This window comes from Staurois parvus, unplaced genomic scaffold (genome assembly GCF_062004578.1).
Source record: "Staurois parvus isolate SC_StPar_1 unplaced genomic scaffold, SC_StPar_1.0 ptg000207l, whole genome shotgun sequence".
Taxonomy (NCBI): Eukaryota; Metazoa; Chordata; class Amphibia; order Anura; family Ranidae; genus Staurois; species Staurois parvus.
In genome coordinates, this window is record NW_028318003.1 from 7,152,515 (window position 1) to 7,171,175 (window position 18,661).

General features: G+C 46.5%; 1 protein-coding gene across 2 annotated transcripts in view; it reads right to left on the reverse strand.

Moving 5' to 3' along the window:
• The window catches only part of IFT46 (intraflagellar transport 46), a 50,181-nt gene extending 32,316 nt beyond the window's left edge, over positions 1-17,865 (reverse strand). The window contains exons 1-3 of one of the 2 annotated variants that reach the window (XM_089678591.1): positions 17,669-17,865; positions 3,239-3,335; positions 3,067-3,143 (exon numbers count right to left, since the gene is read on the reverse strand). In XM_089678591.1, the coding sequence (XP_089534717.1) occupies positions 3,067-3,143; positions 3,239-3,335; positions 17,669-17,698 (204 nt within the window). In that variant the 5' untranslated portion in view covers positions 17,699-17,865. The remainder of the gene's footprint in view (positions 1-3,066; positions 3,144-3,238; positions 3,336-17,668) is intronic. The other variant, XM_089678590.1, reaches the window with a different exon arrangement.
• Between the last annotated feature and the right edge of the window lie 796 nt (positions 17,866-18,661).

The following is an 18,661-nucleotide window of genomic DNA, read 5'->3' on the forward strand; positions in this document are numbered from 1 at the left end:
GAGGTACACAAGTGCATTAAAAAATCAGCAAAACACCTATCTACAAATTTGCATGTTCAAACCAACTAAACTTTTAGTTTAAATCTAAGCTAAGCACATTCCAGGGGCAGGAAAACAAAAACGCTGCAAAAGCTTACAGTTTTGCTGTTCGGAAAGCACGTCAGACATCTGCAGAGAGACCATTGCTTCCGCACACAGAGCAAGGGTCCTTCTCCACAGAATAAAGCCCAGAATGCAGTAATTCCCTGAGCAAGAGGGCAACCAGACTCATTTAATGTTTTCGTGTACTTTAACTTGTTATCTATAAAAAAGGCAGCAGGAGGTAAGTGTAATTTGGTAATCACCCTTACCCATAGCAACTCTTACTGAGATGCAACTCTTAAAACTGAGACAGAAGAGCAGCTCTACCATCCATGTGCTTTTTACTCCTGTTTTTTTTTTCTTTTTACAGGTTTACAGATGCTTTACACCAAGCCCAAAAAAAATGTACCGGTACCTGCTTTTTTCCAGTGCTTCCTGATCCAAAAACCCTATGAAAATACCAACTTGCTCATGGTATTTACACAGAACGACACTGGCTCATATATAGGACATTTCTCCTAAATACGTTTCACAAGCCTATTCTGACATTTCTCCCATAAATGTAAAAATCAGCTTTTTTTTGCTAGAAGATAACTTAGAATTCTCCCCTAAACATTACATATTCTTTTAAGCAGAGGCCCTAGAAAATAAAGTGGTGGGTGTTGCAATGTTTTCTGTCACACAGTATTTGTGCATTTTCATTAGTTTAATGCACAAAAACACAATAAAATACCCAATTGTGTGGTAAAATATAAAAGATGATGTTACGTCGAGTAAATAGATACCTAAGCTATAACGCTTTAAAATAGTGCACGCTTGTGGAATGGCGACAAACTACGGTACTTAAAAATTTCCATAGGTCACGTTTTAAAAGCATTGACAGGTTCCTAGTTATGAGTTACACAGGAGTTCTGGTGCTAGAATTATTGCTGTTGCTTTAACGTTTGTGGTGATACCTCACGTGTGCTGCAAACACTGTTTACATAGGCATGCGCAACCTATGTATGCATTTGCCTTTGCGTGCAAGCATGGGGGGACAGGGGCGCTTTAAAATTTATGTAATTGTTTCTTTAGTTTTTTTTTTATTACTTTTATTGATATCACAAGGGATGAACTACATTCCTTGTGATAACATGGGCAATGACAGGTTCCCTTTACTGAGACATCTGGGGTCTATTACACCCTAGATCTCTCCTTTGCCCTTAAAAGCATCTCTTCAAACTGAGATCGGTTTAGTTAGATGCTTTCACAGGCCGGTAACTGCCTGTTTACATTAGACTGAAAGTAGGAGTGACAAAATACGTCCGGTCCATTCCGGTTTCTTAGATCATAGAGATGATCGGGATGTTCTGGTTCTCAGTCATCTCTATGGTAAGCCAGCGGAACTGCCTGCTTTGGTCCCAAGCTCCCCGGTGGGACAGGAGAGCCTGGGAAGGCGGCGGAAAGGGGTGCTGCACGTAAAAGCAATCCAGCACCTATTTAACCGCTCAAATTGCTTTTACATTATTCACCGTCGCTGGAGGAAAAGATTGATGCCGCGGTCATGACTGCAGCCATGTCCCTGGTATAATCACTGAAAGTCAAGGACGTATGGGTACAACCATTTGAGGGAAGTGGTTAAAATAAATTGGATTAAAATCCCTTTAATATTTTGGTCTATATTGAAATAAATCGATAAGTGAGGTCTATATTAGGTACCTCTATTCCTGATGTGACAGTGCTTGGGCCCAGCAAAAATGGAAGTTAGAGTGTGGAGACAGGGGTGCTCACAATGATCATATTTTATTTATGTAAAACATTTATTCCATTGGGAAACAAAAGCTGTTGCTCTAACTGCTTAAAGTGGAACTAAACCTATAAGATGAGATGTCAGGACTAACCGTCCACAAAGATGGCCGCCGGAGCTCCACGAGGAGCCAATTATGCCGTGACGTCACACTCCATGGGGCTCCGGTGGCCATCTTTCATTGTGGATGGTTAGTCCTGACATCTCATCTTATGTTACTTACTTCTGATGCATCGGTTTTACTTTTACCCCCGAATAAATTTACATTTACCTTACTACACTATGGGCATGTCCTTGTCTTAACTCCCTGGTGGAGTATTAAATTTCAGACGCCCTGTCAAAGACAAAGATCCATCCCAGTACCCAGAGAGGGAATCTCCTGCATACCCAGGAAGCAGCACCCACTCAGCCCTTAAGGGGAGCTCTGGCTGTCTTGGATCACCATTAAAGCCCCAGGACCCTTTGATGTACCACCTACCCTTCAGAGGGAAGTCACCCCATCACCTGACTTATTCTGAGGACATCTGGACATATGTTTACAGGCGCATTTAAATTGCGCGTCAGGTGAGTGCGCAATTCTTCCACTACTATTGCACAAGCACCAGTCTACCAGGGAAACAGACACTTAAAGAGCACTGAAGTCACCTTTGAACTGTTTATCATTTATTTATTGCTCATTTATGAACTTTTACTAGTATCCCTTTTACCAGATTTTTATGATCATATCTTTCATATTATCTAGTGCTGCACCATTATTGAACTGTTTTATTGAGGTTTTATCTTGGTTACCTTTGTGCATAGCTGCTTCCCCTTTTTTAGTGCGCTCGCATATTCCTACCTTTTATATGTTGGTCATGGTAACTGTCACATTTGCTTGCGCTCTCAACCAAACCATCCAAACTGTCAAACCATAAAAATGCTGGTGTCATAACTGATCACAAGTGCAGTATCATGGCAATTGAAGATCAAACACAGGTTAAGATGGCAGTTTCCTTGGCTGGAGGGTTTAGTTCCACTTTACCGGTTTCCCAAAACAGTTACGTTCAAGACGTAGCATGAATGAGAACTGTCAGAGTTATATACAACATATACAAGCTTGAATCTATGTTACTAATCTATACAGCTTTCAAATTACAGGTGCAATGTAAGGCAAACTTCATTTACAAAACAAAAATGCCAACATCACATGTAATAATTACCTTGGTATTTCCATTACCTCCACGGATGCTTGGGTGCATGATACCTTTCATTTTCCCAGATAGAAGTTTGGAAGGAGCTGGTGATAGAACAGAAAATAATCAAACAAGCTATGAACTAGCTGAACAATTGTAGCATTTTCATAAATCTCACTTTGTCCTAGTTCCTTCTCACCTGGTTTACGTGGAGTTGGAGAGTGGATACTAGCAACGTCCTCTGAGTCATTAATATCAAGGCTCTCGTCATATGGCTGGTTCTGAAGAAGTTTTGTCTGGAATGAGTGTAAGAATATTATGAATTCCAGCAAACTAGCAACATTGAAAGGTCTAATTTTTTTTCATCTGGAAAACAACTCGTGTGCATAAAGTATGAGAACTCATTCATGGAGACCAGGCACATACAATAATAAGAGAAAAAAAACAATAATAATTTTAATACAATGTCATAATAATTTCATGTACGTCATTTTAGTGTTCTGGACATTAATACTGAAATTTTTATTTTAGATAGGCAGTATCCTATCCTCATATTGATTAGTGATTCCAAATTAACAACTACTGCAGTAGGGAACAGACACAAAAAATTTCACTCCGCATCTTTCCAAACCACTGTTTTGTTTATTTGGAATATTCAGTTGTTTTATACACGATTACGTAGGTATCACATTAATATTACAATTGTACTTTTATGGTAACAAGGGGCGTTACATAGGCAGGCTAATTTCCAATCAGGACTTGAGAGAATGCAAACGTAATGAAAACATTGTTAGTGCCATTTGCACAATGAGTGCAGTGGCCAATACATAGGGAAAGCATACAAAATAGAATGCAATTTTATACAGAATTTACAACTTTACTTTACAATCTCTCCTCTTCTGATCAATACTTTACATTTTGATCACAGACTACACATACTATGACCTTTAACCTGGAGCCTCCTTACATTTAGGTGGAACTAGTCCTGGCCTAGGAAGCAAACTCCACTAGGGAAAATCTAATACCTGAGAACAATTACAAAAATGGCTGTACACTCAAATCCTGTGGCCAGAATGGCCTTGTAGCTTAATTGTGGACATGCCGACTTACCAGCATAGTTAAACACAGACAATTCTACATAAAAAACATATAACATATAAAAGACAATATGACTTCAACATGGCTGATCCACTTTTCAAATCACATTAAATTTCTATATATCCCCTACTAATATATTTATTAAAGCATTTGAATAAATAGTACCCCAGACTGTGATTCCAAGAAGAAACCAAATTAAACACAAAGATACTTTAATTTAATCATTTTGCAGTGTCTGGTGTGGATCAAGGTGACTTTTTTCCTTCAAGTTTTGAAAATTGTACATGAAATAGAAGCTGAATTGTGTATCCAACCATTGTTATATATATATATATATATATATATATATATATATATATACACACACACACACACACACACACACACAATCTCAGAGAAGTGATTACACCCCTCAATTTTTGTAAATATTTTATTCTATCTTTTCATGTGACAACACTGAAGAAATGACACTTTGCTACAATGTAAAGTAGTGAGTGTACAGCTTGTATAACAGTGTAAATTTGCTGTCCCCTCAATAACTCAACACACAGCCATTAATGTCTAAACCGCTGGCAACAAAAGTGAGTACACCCCTAAGTGAAAATGTCCAAATTGGGCCCAATTAGCCATTTTCCCTCCCCAGTGTCATGTGACTCGTTAGTGTTACAAGGTCTCAGGTGTGAATGGGGAGCAGGTGTGTTAAATTTGGTGTTATCGCTCTCACTCTCTCATACTGGTCACTGGAGGTTCAACATGGCACCTCATGGCAAAGAACTCTCTAAAGATCTGAAAAAAAAGAATTGTTGCTCTACATAAAGATGGTCTAGGCTATAAGAAGATTGCCAAGACCCTGAAACTGAGCTGCAGCACGGTGGCCAAGACCATACAGCAGTTTACCAGGACAGGTTCCACTCAGAACAGGTCTCGCCATGGTCGACCAAAGAAGTTGAGTGCATGTGCTCAGTGTTATATCCAGAGGTTGTCTTTGGGAAATAGACGTATGAGTGCTGCTAGCATTGCTGCAGAGGTTGAAGGGGTGGGGGGGGTCAGCCTGTGAGTGCTCAGAGCATACGCCACACACTGCATCAAATTAGTCTGCATGGCTGTCGTCCCAGAAGGAAGCCTCTTCTAAAGATGATACACAAGAAAGCCCACAAACAGTTTGCTGAAGACAAGCAGACTAAGGACATGGATTACTGGAACCATGTCCTGTGGTCTGATGACACCAAGATAAACTGATTTGGTTCAGATGGTGTCAAGCGTGTGTGGCAGCAACCAAGTGGGGAGTACAAAGACAAGTGTGTCTTGCCTACAGTCAAGCATGATGGTGGGAGTGTCATGGTCTGGGGCTGCATGAGTGCTGCTGGCACTGGGGAGCTACAGTTCATTGAGGGAACCATGAATGCCAACATGTACTGTGACATACTGAAGCAGAGCATGATCCCCTCCCTTCAGAGACTGGGCCGCAGGACAGTATTCCAACATGATAACGACCCCAAACACACCTCCAAGATGACCACTGCCTTGCTAGAGAAGCTGAGGGTAAAGGTGATGGACTGGCCAAGCATGTCTCCAGACCTATTGAGCATCTGTGGGGCATCCTCAAACAGAAGGTGGAGGAGCGCAAGGTCTCTAACATCCACCAGCTCCGTGATGTTGTCATGGAGGAGTGGAAGAGGACTCCAGTGGCAACCTGTGAAGCTCTGGTGAACTCCATGCCCAAGAGGGTTAAGGCAGTGCTGGAAATTAATGGTGGCCAAAATATTGACACTTTGGGCCCAATTTGGACATTTTCACTTAGGGGTGGACTCACTTTTGTTGCCAGCGGTTTAGATATTAATGGCTGTGATTTTGAGGGGACAGCAAATTTACACTGTTATACAAGCTGTACACTCACTATGTCACATTGTAGTAAAAGTTTCATTTCTTCAGTGTTGTCACATGAAAAGATAACAATCCAAGTGAATGTGAAGTGCAGACTTTCAGCTTTAATTTAAGGGGTTGAACATAAATATCAAGTAAAAATTTTAGGAACTGCAACCATTTTTATACACAGTCCCTCCATTTTCAGGCTCAAAAGTAATTGGACAATTGAATATAATCATAAAACAAAATGTTCATTTTTAATATTTTGTTGAGAATCCTTTACTGGCAATGACTGCCTGAAGTCTGGAACCCATGGACATTGCCAAAGACTGGGTTTCCTCCTTTCTGATGCTTTGCCAGGCTCTAACTGCAGCTGTCTTCATTTGTTCTTTGTTTGTGGGTCTTTCTGCCTTTAGTTTTTCCTGCAGCAAGTGAAATGCATACTCAATGGGGTTGAGATCAGGTGACTGACTCGGCCATTGTAGAATATTCCACTTCGTTTCCTTCAAAAGCTCCTGGGTTATTTTTGCAGTGTGTTTTGGATCATTGTCCATCTGTACTCTGAAGCGCCGTCCAATCAACTTTGCTGCATTTGGCTGAATCTGGCTGACAGTATATCTCTAAACACTGCAGAATTCATCTGGCTGCTTCTGTCTTCTGTCACATCATCAATAAACACCAATGACCTAGTGCCACTGGAAGCCATGCATGCCCTTGCCGTCACACTGTCTCCACCATGTTTTACAGATGACGTTGTGTGCTTTGGATCATAAGCTGTTCCAAGCCTTCTCCAAACATTTTTCCAACTGCCATTTTCCAACTGTCAAAAATGCAGTGACATTTTTGTTCCACTGTCAAAAATGCAGTGTCATTTTTTTCGACTGCCAAAAATGCAGTGTCATTTTTCAACTGTCTAAAATAACTGTCATAAATAACTATGATTTTCCAACTGTCATAAATAACTTGTCATTTTCCAACTGCCATTCTTCACTGTCAAAAATGCAGTGTCATTTTTTTTGCCATTGTCAAAAATGCAGTGTCTTTTTTTTTTTTTGCCACTGTCAAAAATGCAGTGTCATTTTTTTTCACTGTCAAAAATGCAGTGTCATTTTTTTTTCCACTGTAAAAAATGCAGTGTCATTTTGTGTTTTGTTTTTGCCACTGTCAAAAATGCAGTGTAATATTTTTTTTGCCACTGTCAAAAAATGCAGTGTCATATTTTATTTTTTTTCCACTGTCAAAAATGCAGTGTTATTTTCCAACTGTCTAAAATAACTGGCATAAATAACTGTCATTTTCCAACTGTCATAAATAACTGTCATTTTCCAACTGCCATTTTCCACTGTCAAGAATGCAGTGTCATTTTTTTTTTTTGCCACTGTTAAAAATGCAGTGTCTTTTTTTTTTTGCCACTGTCAAAAATGCAGTGTAATTTTTTTCCCACTGTCAAAAATGCAGTGTCATTTTTTTTATACCACTGTCAAAAATGCAGTGTCATTTTTTTTATACCACTGTCAAAAATGCAGTGTAAATTTTTTTTGCGACTGTCAAAAATGCAGTGTCATTTTTTTTTCCACTGTCAAAAATGCAGTGTCATTTTTTGCCACTGTCAAAAATGCAGTGTCATTTTTTTGACTGCCAAAAATGCAGTGTAATTTTCCAACTGTCTAAAATAACTGTCATAAATAACTGTCATTTTCCAACTGTCATAAATAACTGACATTGTCCAACTGCCATTTTCCACTGTCAAAAATGCAGTGTAAATTTTTTTTGCGACTGTCAAAAATGCAGTGTCATTTTTTTCCACTGTCAAAAATGCAGTGTCATTTTTTTACCACTGTCAAAAATGCAGTGTCATTTTTTTTTTTTTTGCCACTGTCAAAAATGCAGTGTCATTTTTTTTCGACTGCCAAAAATGCAGTGTCATTTTCCAACTGTCTAAAATAACTGTCAAAAATACCTGTCATTTTCCAACTGCCATTTTCCACTGTCAAAAATGCAGTGTCATTTTTTTTCCACTGTCAAAAATGCAGTGTCATTTTTTTTCACCACTGTCAAAAATGCAGTGTCATTTTTTTTCACCACTGTCAAAAATGCAGTCATCTTTTTCGACTGCCAAAAATGCAGTGTCATTTTCCAACTGTCTAAAATAACTGTCATAAATAACTGTCATTTTCCAACTGCCATTTTCCACTGTCAAAAATGCAGTGTCATTTTTTTTTTTGCCACTGTCAAAAATGCAGTGTCCTTTTTTTTTCCACTGTCAAAAATGCAGTGTTATTTTTTTTCACCACTGTCAAAAATGCAGTGTCATTTTTTTTGCCACTGTCAAAAAAATGCAGTGTCATTTTTCCACTGTCAAAAAATGCAGTGTCATTTTTTTTCACCACTGTCAAAAATGCAGTCATCTTTTTCGACTGCCAAAAATGCAGTGTCATTTTCCAACTGTCTAAAATAACTGTCATAAATAACTGTCATTTTCCAACTGCCATTTTCCACTGTCAAAAATGCAGTGTCATTTTTTTTTTTTGCCACTGTCAAAAATGCAGTGTCCTTTTTTTTTTCCACTGTCAAAAATGCAGTGTTATTTTTTTTCACCACTGTCAAAAATGCAGTGTCATTTTTTTTGCCACTGTCAAAAAAATGCAGTGTCATTTTTCCCACTGTCAAAAAATGCAGTGTCATTTTTTTTTCCACAGTCAAAAATGCAGTGTCACTTTTTTCCCACTGTCAAAAATGCAGTGTCATCTTTTTTGACTGCCAAAAATGCAGTGTCATTTTCCAACTGTGTAAAATAACTGTCATTTTCCAACTGCCATTTTCCACTGTCAAAAATGCAGTGTAATTTATTGCCACTGTCAAAAAATGCAGTGTCATTTTTTGCCACTGTCAAAAAATGCAGTGTCATTTTTTTGCCACTGTCAAAAAATGCAGTGTCATTTTTTTGCCACTGTCAAAAAATGCAGTGTCATTTTTTTTGCCACTGTCAAAAAATGCAGTGTCATTTTTTTGCCACTCTCAAAAATGCAGTCTCATTTTTTGCCACTCTCAAAAACGCAGTTTAATTTTTTTTACCACTGTCAAAAATAACGGTCATTTCCCAACTGCCAGGTGCTGGATGTTTATCCAGCGCTCGTTTTATCTGATTGGTTTAACTGTCGTTTTCCAACTGTCATTTCCCAACTGCCATTTCCCAACTGTCAAAAATAACTTTATTTTCCTTTTTTTCCCACTGTACTGTCATTTTTTGCCACTGTCAAAAATTAAGATTCATTTTTTGCCACTGTCATAAATGCAGTGTCGTTTTTTGGCACCGTCAAAATGAACCGTCATTTTTTGCCACTGTCATTTTTCAACTGACAAAAAAATAACTGTCCTTTTTCAACTGTCAAATCCTTAGCAGACATACTCTCCACGTTCAGTGGTAATGTTTAAAATTGAAATTAAGCAGGATTATCATTGTTCTCTATGCAAATGACAGAAGGGAACGCCCATAGAATATAATCGGAAGCAAAATATGAATTTATTTGCAGATAAATTTGTGTCGAATAGCAAACTAACCTTTACCACACGTGTTCCCCAAGTAGAGTATCAGATTGGAAGACTGACATGATGTTGGGTTATAGCTGTTTTCTATGGAGTGACAAAGGTGAATGACAAAAGGGAATGTTCCTCGAGTATAATGGGAAATAAGATGTGACTTGACATCAGAAGCGTTAGACATATCAAATGAATGCTCAGCCAACATACTCTCCACATTCAGTGCTGATGTTTACCCCCTTCAGGCCTTTAAGGGTTTCAGAGCCGGGAGGTGGGGCGGGGTTTAGGGTCATGTGACCGCTGTTACGCGCCGTCACGGCGGTCACATGATCGGGAAAGGTCCCGATCGAAAGAGGAGATCGGGACCTTTCCATGAGTACCGGACCTGTGTGCTGGGAGCGCGCAGGGCACACACTCTCGGCACATATGTCCTTTTTTAATAGAGCGCAAATGTGCGGCCGCTCAGCATCTAGGCCCAGACGCCGGGAGGCCACACATTTGCGTGCGGCCGGCGTGAAGAAGTTAACATGAAGTGGGATTATAATCTTCATTGTTTTCTATGGAATGACAGAAGGGAAGGCCCATAGAGGATAAAAGAAACAAGATGTGAATGTATTTGCAGACAAATCTGTGTCACGTAGTAAACTTTCCTACAGGTGATCCCCAAGTAGAGTATCAGATTGTAAGAGTGAAATTATTTAGGATTATAGCAGTTTTCTATTGAATGACACAAAGGAATGCCCATAGGTGGGATTATTATTGCTTTTTTGGAGAGTATGTTGGCTAAGGATTTATTCGATATGTCTAATGGTTCTGATGTCAAGTCACATCTTACTTCCCATTATACCCGATCGGAATTCCATTCTGTCATTTACATTTGTCTTTCCCTAGAAAACCACGATAACCCATCATTTCAATCTTACAATCACCTGTGGGAAAGGTTACATTTCTACGTGGCACACATTTGTCTGCTGATATACATTCATATTTTGTTTGCATTATACTCTATGGGCATTCCCTTCTGTCATTCCATAGAAAACAATAATAATTAAATTTAATCTAAATTTTAATCATCACCACTGAATTTGGAGAGGATGTCTGCTAAGGATTTATGTGATATGTCTGATGGTTCTGACTCCAGCTCACAATTTGCTCTATGGGCATTCCTTTGTGTCATTCATTATCATTCCATAGAAAACAGCTGCAATCCCAAATAATTTCAATCCTACAGTCTGCTACTTTACTTGGAGAACACTTGTGGGAAGGTGAAATTGTTGTATGACACAGATTTGTCTGAAAATACATTCATATTTTGCTTCCCATTATACTCTATGGGCATGGCCTTCTGTCATTTACCCTCGTCATTCCATAGAAACCAATGATAATCCCGCCTAATCTCAATTTTAAACACTGCCACTGAATTTAGAGAGTATGTCTGCAAAAGTTTTCTTTGTTATACACCTAATGGTTTTAACTAGGGATGCACCAATTTTTTTATTGGGGAGTACAAGTACCGATACTTTGCTGTGCAATTTGCGTTTAATGGATGCAAATTGCACTGCAAAGAATAGCATGCGATTTGAACAGCAATGTGATTCCTCACTGTTCCCGTGTGAACCCAGGCTTGTCATAGCACGAGTTCATACAGGAACGGTGCAGGAAACCTCCCTACAGGCATCCCATGCTGAGTGTCAGTGGTAGGAGAGGAGCGAAATCTGACCAATCAGAAGCCATCTAGTCTGAACTGTCATTGCCACAAGGAGAGGAATGAAAGCTGTGTGGATTTCAAATCCCTGCCACTTTCTCTCCTCTCCTACCACTGACACTCAGTATAGGAGAATCTCTATGGGCATTCCCTCCTGTTCCATTATTCTCTCTGGGCATTCCCTCCTGTCTCATTATCCTCTATGGCAGTGGTTCTCAACCTTTCTAATGCCGCGACCCCTTAATACAGTTCCTCATGTTGTGGTGACCCCCAACCATAAAATTATTTTCGTTGCTACTTCATAACTGTAATTTTGCAGTGGGAGGACTAGCGCCCCATCACTGATGTCAGTGGGATGAATAGTGTCCCATCGTTGGTGTCAGTGGGAGGAATAGTGCCCCATCGTTGGTGTCAGTGGGAGGAATAGTGTCCCATCGTTGGTGTCAGTGGGAGGAATAGTGCCCCATCGTTGGTGTCAGTGGGAGGAATAGTGTCCCATCGTTGGTGTCAGTGGGAGGAATAGTGCCCCATCGTTGGGGTCAGTGGGAGGAATAGTGCCCCATCGTTGGTGTCAGTGGGAGGAATAGTGCTCCATCGTTGGTGTCAGTGGGAGGAATAGTGCCCAATCATTGGCGTCAGTGGGAGGAATAGTGCCCAATCATTGGCGTCAGTGGGAGGAATATTGCCCAATCATTGGCGTCAGTGGGAGGAATATTGCCCAATCATTGGCGTCAGTGGGAGGAATATTGCCCAATCATTGGCGTCAGTGGGAGGAATAGTGCCCCATCATTGGTATCAGTGGGAGGAATAGTGCCCCATCATTGGTGTCAGTGGGAGGAATAGTGTCCCATCGTTGGTGTCAGTGGGAGGAATAGTGCCCCATCGTTGGTGTCAGTGGGAGGAATAGTGCCCCATCGTTGGTATCAGTGGGAGGAATAGTGCCCCATCGTTGGTATCAGTGGGAGGAATAGTGCCCCATCGTTGGTGTCAGTGGAAGGAATAGTGCCCCATCGTTGGTGTCAGTGGGGGGAGGAATAGTGCCCCATCGTTGGTGTCAGTGGGGGGAGGAATAGTGCCCCATCGTTGGTGTCAGTGGGGGGAGGAATAGTGCCCCATCGTTGGTGTCAGTGGGGGGAGGAATAGTGCCCCATCGTTGGTGTCAGTGGGGGGAGGAATAGTGCCCCATCGTTGGTGTCAGTGGGGGGAGGAATAGTGCCCCATCGTTGGTGTCAGTGGGGGGAGGAATAGTGCCCCATCGTTGGTGTCAGTGGGGGGAGGAATAGTGCCCCATCGTTGGTGTCAGTGGGGGGAGGAATAGTGCCCCATCGTTGGTGTCAGTGGGGGGAGGAATAGTGCCCCATCGTTGGTGTCAGTGGGGGGAGGAATAGTGCCCCATCGTTGGTGTCAGTGGGGGGAGGAATAGTGCCCCATCGTTGGTGTCAGTGGGGGGAGGAATAGTGCCCCATCGTTGGTGTCAGTGGGGGGAGGAATAGTGCCCCATCGTTGGTGTCAGTGGGGGGAGGAATAGTGCCCCATCGTTGGTGTCAGTGGGGGGAGGAATAGTGCCCCATCGTTGGTGTCAGTGGGGGGAGGAATAGTGCCCCATCGTTGGTGTCAGTGGGGGGAGGAATAGTGCCCCATCGTTGGTGTCAGTGGGGGGAGGAATAGTGCCCCATCGTTGGTGTCAGTGGGGGGAGGAATAGTGCCCCATCGTTGGTGTCAGTGGGGGGAGGAATAGTGCCCCATCGTTGGTGTCAGTGGGGGGAGGAATAGTGCCCCATCGTTGGTGTCAGTGGGGGGAGGAATAGTGCCCCATCGTTGGTGTCAGTGGGGGGAGGAATAGTGCCCCATCGTTGGCGTCAGTGGGGGGAGGAATAGTGCCCCATCGTTGGCGTCAGTGGGGGGAGGAATAGTGCCCCATCGTTGGCGTCAGTGGGGGGAGGAATAGTGCCCCATCGTTGGCGTCAGTGGGGGGAGGAATAGTGCCCCATCGTTGGCGTCAGTGGGGGGAGGAATAGTGCCCCATCGTTGGCGTCAGTGGGGGGAGGAATAGTGCCCCATCGTTGGCGTCAGTGGGGGGAGGAATAGTGCCCCATCGTTGGCGTCAGTGGGGGGAGGAATAGTGCCCCATCGTTGGTGTCAGTGGGGGGAGGAATAGTGCCCCATCGTTGGTGTCAGTGGGGGGAGGAATAGTGCCCCATCGTTGGTGTCAGTGGGGGGAGGAATAGTGCCCCATCGTTGGTGTCAGTGGGGGGAGGAATAGTGCCCCATCGTTGGTGTCAGTGGGGGGAGGAATAGTGCCCCATCGTTGGTGTCAGTGGGGGGAGGAATAGTGCCCCATCGTTGGTGTCAGTGGGGGGAGGAATAGTGCCCCATCGTTGGTGTCAGTGGGGGGAGGAATAGTGCCCCATCGTTGGTGTCAGTGGGGGGAGGAATAGTGCCCCATCGTTGGTGTCAGTGGGGGGAGGAATAGTGCCCCATCGTTGGTGTCAGTGGGGGGAGGAATAGTGCCCCATCGTTGGTGTCAGTGGGGGGAGGAATAGTGCCCCATCGTTGGTGTCAGTGGGGGGAGGAATAGTGCCCCATCGTTGGTGTCAGTGGGGGGAGGAATAGTGCCCCATCGTTGGTGTCAGTGGGGGGAGGAATAGTGCCCCATCGTTGGTGTCAGTGGGGGGAGGAATAGTGCCCCATCGTTGGTGTCAGTGGGGGGAGGAATAGTGCCCCATCGTTGGTGTCAGTGGGGGGAGGAATAGTGCCCCATCGTTGGTGTCAGTGGGGGGAGGAATAGTGCCCCATCGTTGGTGTCAGTGGGGGGAGGAATAGTGCCCCATCGTTGGTGTCAGTGGGGGGAGGAATAGTGCCCCATCGTTGGTGTCAGTGGGGGGAGGAATAGTGCCCCATCGTTGGTGTCAGTGGGGGGAGGAATAGTGCCCCATCGTTGGTGTCAGTGGGGGGAGGAATAGTGCCCCATCGTTGGTGTCTTTGGGGGGAGGAATAGTGCCCCATCGTTGGCGTCAGTGGGGGGAGGAATAGTGCCCCATCGTTGGCGTCAGTGGGGGGAGGAATAGTGCCCCATCGTTGGCGTCAGTGGGGGGAGGAATAGTGCCCCATCGTTGGCGTCAGTGGGGGGAGGAATAGTGCCCCATCGTTGGCGTCAGTGGGGGGAGGAATAGTGCCCCATCGTTGGCGTCAGTGGGGGGAGGAATAGTGCCCCATCGTTGGCGTCAGTGGGGGGAGGAATAGTGCCCCATCGTTGGCGTCAGTGGGGGGAGGAATAGTGCCCCATCGTTGGCGTCAGTGGGGGGAGGAATAGTGCCCCATCGTTGGCGTCAGTGGGGGGAGGAATAGTGCCCCATCGTTGGCGTCAGTGGGGGGAGGAATAGTGCCCCATCGTTGGCGTCAGTGGGGGGAGGAATAGTGCCCCATCGTTGGCGTCAGTGGGGGGAGGAATAGTGCCCCATCGTTGGCGTCAGTGGGGGGAGGAATAGTGCCCCATCGTTGGCGTCAGTGGGGGGAGGAATAGTGCCCCATCGTTGGCGTCAGTGGGGGGAGGAATAGTGCCCCATCGTTGGCGTCAGTGGGGGGAGGAATAGTGCCCCATCGTTGGCGTCAGTGGGGGGAGGAATAGTGCCCCATCGTTGGCGTCAGTGGGGGGAGGAATAGTGCCCCATCGTTGGCGTCAGTGGGGGGAGGAATAGTGCCCCATCGTTGGCGTCAGTGGGGGGAGGAATAGTGCCCCATCGTTGGCGTCAGTGGGGGGAGGAATAGTGCCCCATCGTTGGCGTCAGTGGGGGGAGGAATAGTGCCCCATCGTTGGCGTCAGTGGGGGGAGGAATAGTGCCCCATCGTTGGCGTCAGTGGGGGGAGGAATAGTGCCCCATCGTTGGCGTCAGTGGGGGGAGGAATAGTGCCCCATCGTTGGCGTCAGTGGGGGGAGGAATAGTGCCCCATCGTTGGTGTCAGTGGGGGGAGGAATAGTGCCCCATCGTTGGCGTCAGTGGGGGGAGGAATAGTGCCCCATCGTTGGTGTCAGTGGGGGGAGGAATAGTGCCCCATCGTTGGTGTCTTTGGGGGGAGGAATAGTGCCCCATCGTTGGTGTCAGTGGGGGGAGGAATAGTGCCCCATCGTTGGCGTCAGTGGGGGGAGGAATAGTGCCCCATCGTTGGCGTCAGTGGGGGGAGGAATAGTGCCCCATCGTTGGCGTCAGTGGGGGGAGGAATAGTGCCCCATCGTTGGCGTCAGTGGGGGGAGGAATAGTGCCCCATCGTTGGCGTCAGTGGGGGGAGGAATAGTGCCCCATCGTTGGCGTCAGTGGGGGGGAGGAATAGTGCCCCATCGTTGGCGTCAGTGGGGGGAGGAATAGTGCCCCATCGTTGGCGTCAGTGGGGGGAGGAATAGTGCCCCATCGTTGGCGTCAGTGGGGGGAGGAATAGTGCCCCATCGTTGGCGTCAGTGGGGGGAGGAATAGTGCCCCATCGTTGGCGTCAGTGGGGGGAGGAATAGTGCCCCATCGTTGGCGTCAGTGGGGGGAGGAATAGTGCCCCATCGTTGGCGTCAGTGGGGGGAGGAATAGTGCCCCATCGTTGGTGTCAGTGGGGGGAGGAATAGTGCCCCATCGTTGGTGTCAGTGGGGGGAGGAATAGTGCCCCATCGTTGGTGTCAGTGGGGGGAGGAATAGTGCCCCATCGTTGGTGTCAGTGGGGGGAGGAATAGTGCCCCATCGTTGGTGTCAGTGGGGGGAGGAATAGTGCCCCATCGTTGGTGTCAGTGGGGGGAGGAATAGTGCCCCATCGTTGGTGTCAGTGGGGGGAGGAATAGTGCCCCATCGTTGGTGTCAGTGGGGGGAGGAATAGTGCCCCATCGTTGGTGTCAGTGGGGGGAGGAATAGTGCCCCATCGTTGGTGTCAGTGGGGGGAGGAATAGTGCCCCATCGTTGGTGTCAGTGGGGGGAGGAATAGTGCCCCATCGTTGGTGTCAGTGGGGGAGGAATAGTGCCCCATCGTTGGTGTCAGTGGGGGGAGGAATAGTGCCCCATCGTTGGTGTCAGTGGGGGGAGGAATAGTGCCCCATCGTTGGTGTCAGTGGGGGGAGGAATAGTGCCCCATCGTTGGTGTCAGTGGGGGGAGGAATAGTGCCCCATCGTTGGTGTCAGTGGGGGGAGGAATAGTGCCCCATCGTTGGTGTCAGTGGGGGGAGGAATAGTGCCCCATCGTTGGTGTCAGTGGGGGGAGGAATAGTGCCCCATCGTTGGTGTCAGTGGGGGAGGAATAGTGCCCCATCGTTGGTGTCAGTGAGGGGAGGAATACTGTCTCATCGTTGGTGTCAGTGGGGGGAGGAATAGTGCCCCATCGTTGGTGTCAGTGGGGGAGGAATAGTGCCCCATCGTTGGTATTAGTGACACAAATGATGGGGCACTATCCCTTCCACTGACACCAATGATACTTACCTTGCTGACCCCTGCTCCAGCCTGGGCTTGCTCTCTCCCTCTCCCATCTACAGCCTGCATACCTGGCTGCAGCAGCAAAATTTACACTTACCTGTCAGCTGTCTTCCTTCTCTGGCCTCTCTCTTCACTCGTTCCTGCAGCTCCCTCAATCTTCGCGCGCTGCCGCTCGGCTCCTCCTCTCCAAGCTCCACCTTCTCGCCGGTGATTGGCGCCTGTGTGCCTCTCCTGAGCTACAGTTCCGGTGGCCAATCAGCGGCGAGGAGGCGGTGACAGGGGCAGCATATCATCCCGCCCCCACACATCGCCGGAGACAGGAGCGGTGTCTCGGTTCCTAAGACCATCGGAAATATGTGTTTTCCGATGGTCTTAGGCGACCCCTGGGAAATGGTCGTTCGACCCCCAAAGGGGTCGCGACCCCCAGGTTGAGAACCGCTGCTCTATGGGCATTCCCTCCTGTCTCATCCTCTATGGGCATTCCCCCTGTCCCATTATCCTCTATGGGCATTTCACTGTCAGTCCTCTTAGTATGTCGGACAGCACAGTGGCTAAATGGTTAGCACTTCCACCTGGCAGTACTAGGGTCGTTGGTTTGAATCCCAACCAGGGCACCACCTGCCTGGAGTTTGCATGTTCTCCCTGTGTCTGCGTGGGTTTCCTCCGGGTACTCTGGTTTCCTCCCACACTCCAAAGACATGCTGGAAGGTTGTCTCCTGTCTAAATTGTCCCTAGTATGTGTATGTATGAATGTGAGTTAGGGACCTTAGATTGTACACCCCTTGAGGGTTAGGGACTGATGTGAACATACAATATATATATAAGTGCTGTGTAAATTGATGGTACTACACAAGTACCTGAAATAATAAATACGTCCCGATAAAGGGAAGAAGTGATGGAAGTCCCTCCAGGTACAGCTGGCACCAGACTGCTCTCCCCGGGACCACCATCCTGTCACCTCTGCAGCCCCTACAATTACCTGAAGTCCTTGTGTCTCCCCCTTCTCCATCCCGCCTCGTACAGGGAAGGCGGCTCACCGATCACCGCAGTCACAGCTCCTTTAATCGGTCGGCCAGCAATCTCTATGGAGACCGCAGAAGCTACACAAGCAGGAGAGAAGGCCGGAAGTGAGGTTGCAGAGGTGGGCGGGGTGAGCAGTGTACGGAGATCTCTGCTATGTGATCCATTCGTCTCTTCTGTATCCAATGCAGAGGTACCTGTACTTACTGCGCATGTGCCAGCTCTTACACTTGCAGGAAGCAGGGCAGGGGGCGAACGGCGCAAGGACCGGTGTACCGGGATGATTCTTGTGTCTGCTGGACAAGTCCACTGAGTAACTATTAGCGATCCTTAAAGCATCAGGTCGTTGTTTGAGAGATGTGATCGCACAGTGGGGAGGAGGAGGGGGTGGTTCAGGTCATCTTCTCCCTCTGTAGCAGCCTGCACTCCGGAGATCTCCGTACGATGACATTGCCCACCATCCTACATACACACACCCCACAGTCACCACATCTCTGCCGGTTCCTGGGGGAGGAGTATCAATCTGGGGTGTTAGTAGTCAGGGGTAGGTGGTGGATGTCAGACTGGGGAGTGCATGGGCTGTGATTGGGGTCAGTGGATGTTAGCTTGGGGTGTCGGTGATTGGAGGTGGGAGGGTGTCAGTGGTTGAGGGATGTGTCAGTTGTTGGGGTGGGAGGGTGTCAGTGGTTCAGGTGGGTGTCAGTGGTTGGGGTGGGAAAGTGTCAGTTTGGAATGTCAGAGTGGATGGCTGGCTCTACAATGCTGATTGACAGTGGTGAATTTTGCTTTTGTGCAACACAAAAATTAGACACCCCCTCCCTCCCCTCTGGCTGCCCGCATGTCCCTCCCCCCCAAACAATCGGACACCCTCCAGCAGAGCAATCGGACACCGTCCAGCAGGGCGATCGGACACCGTCCAGCAGGGCGATCGGACACCCTCCAGCAGGGCAAT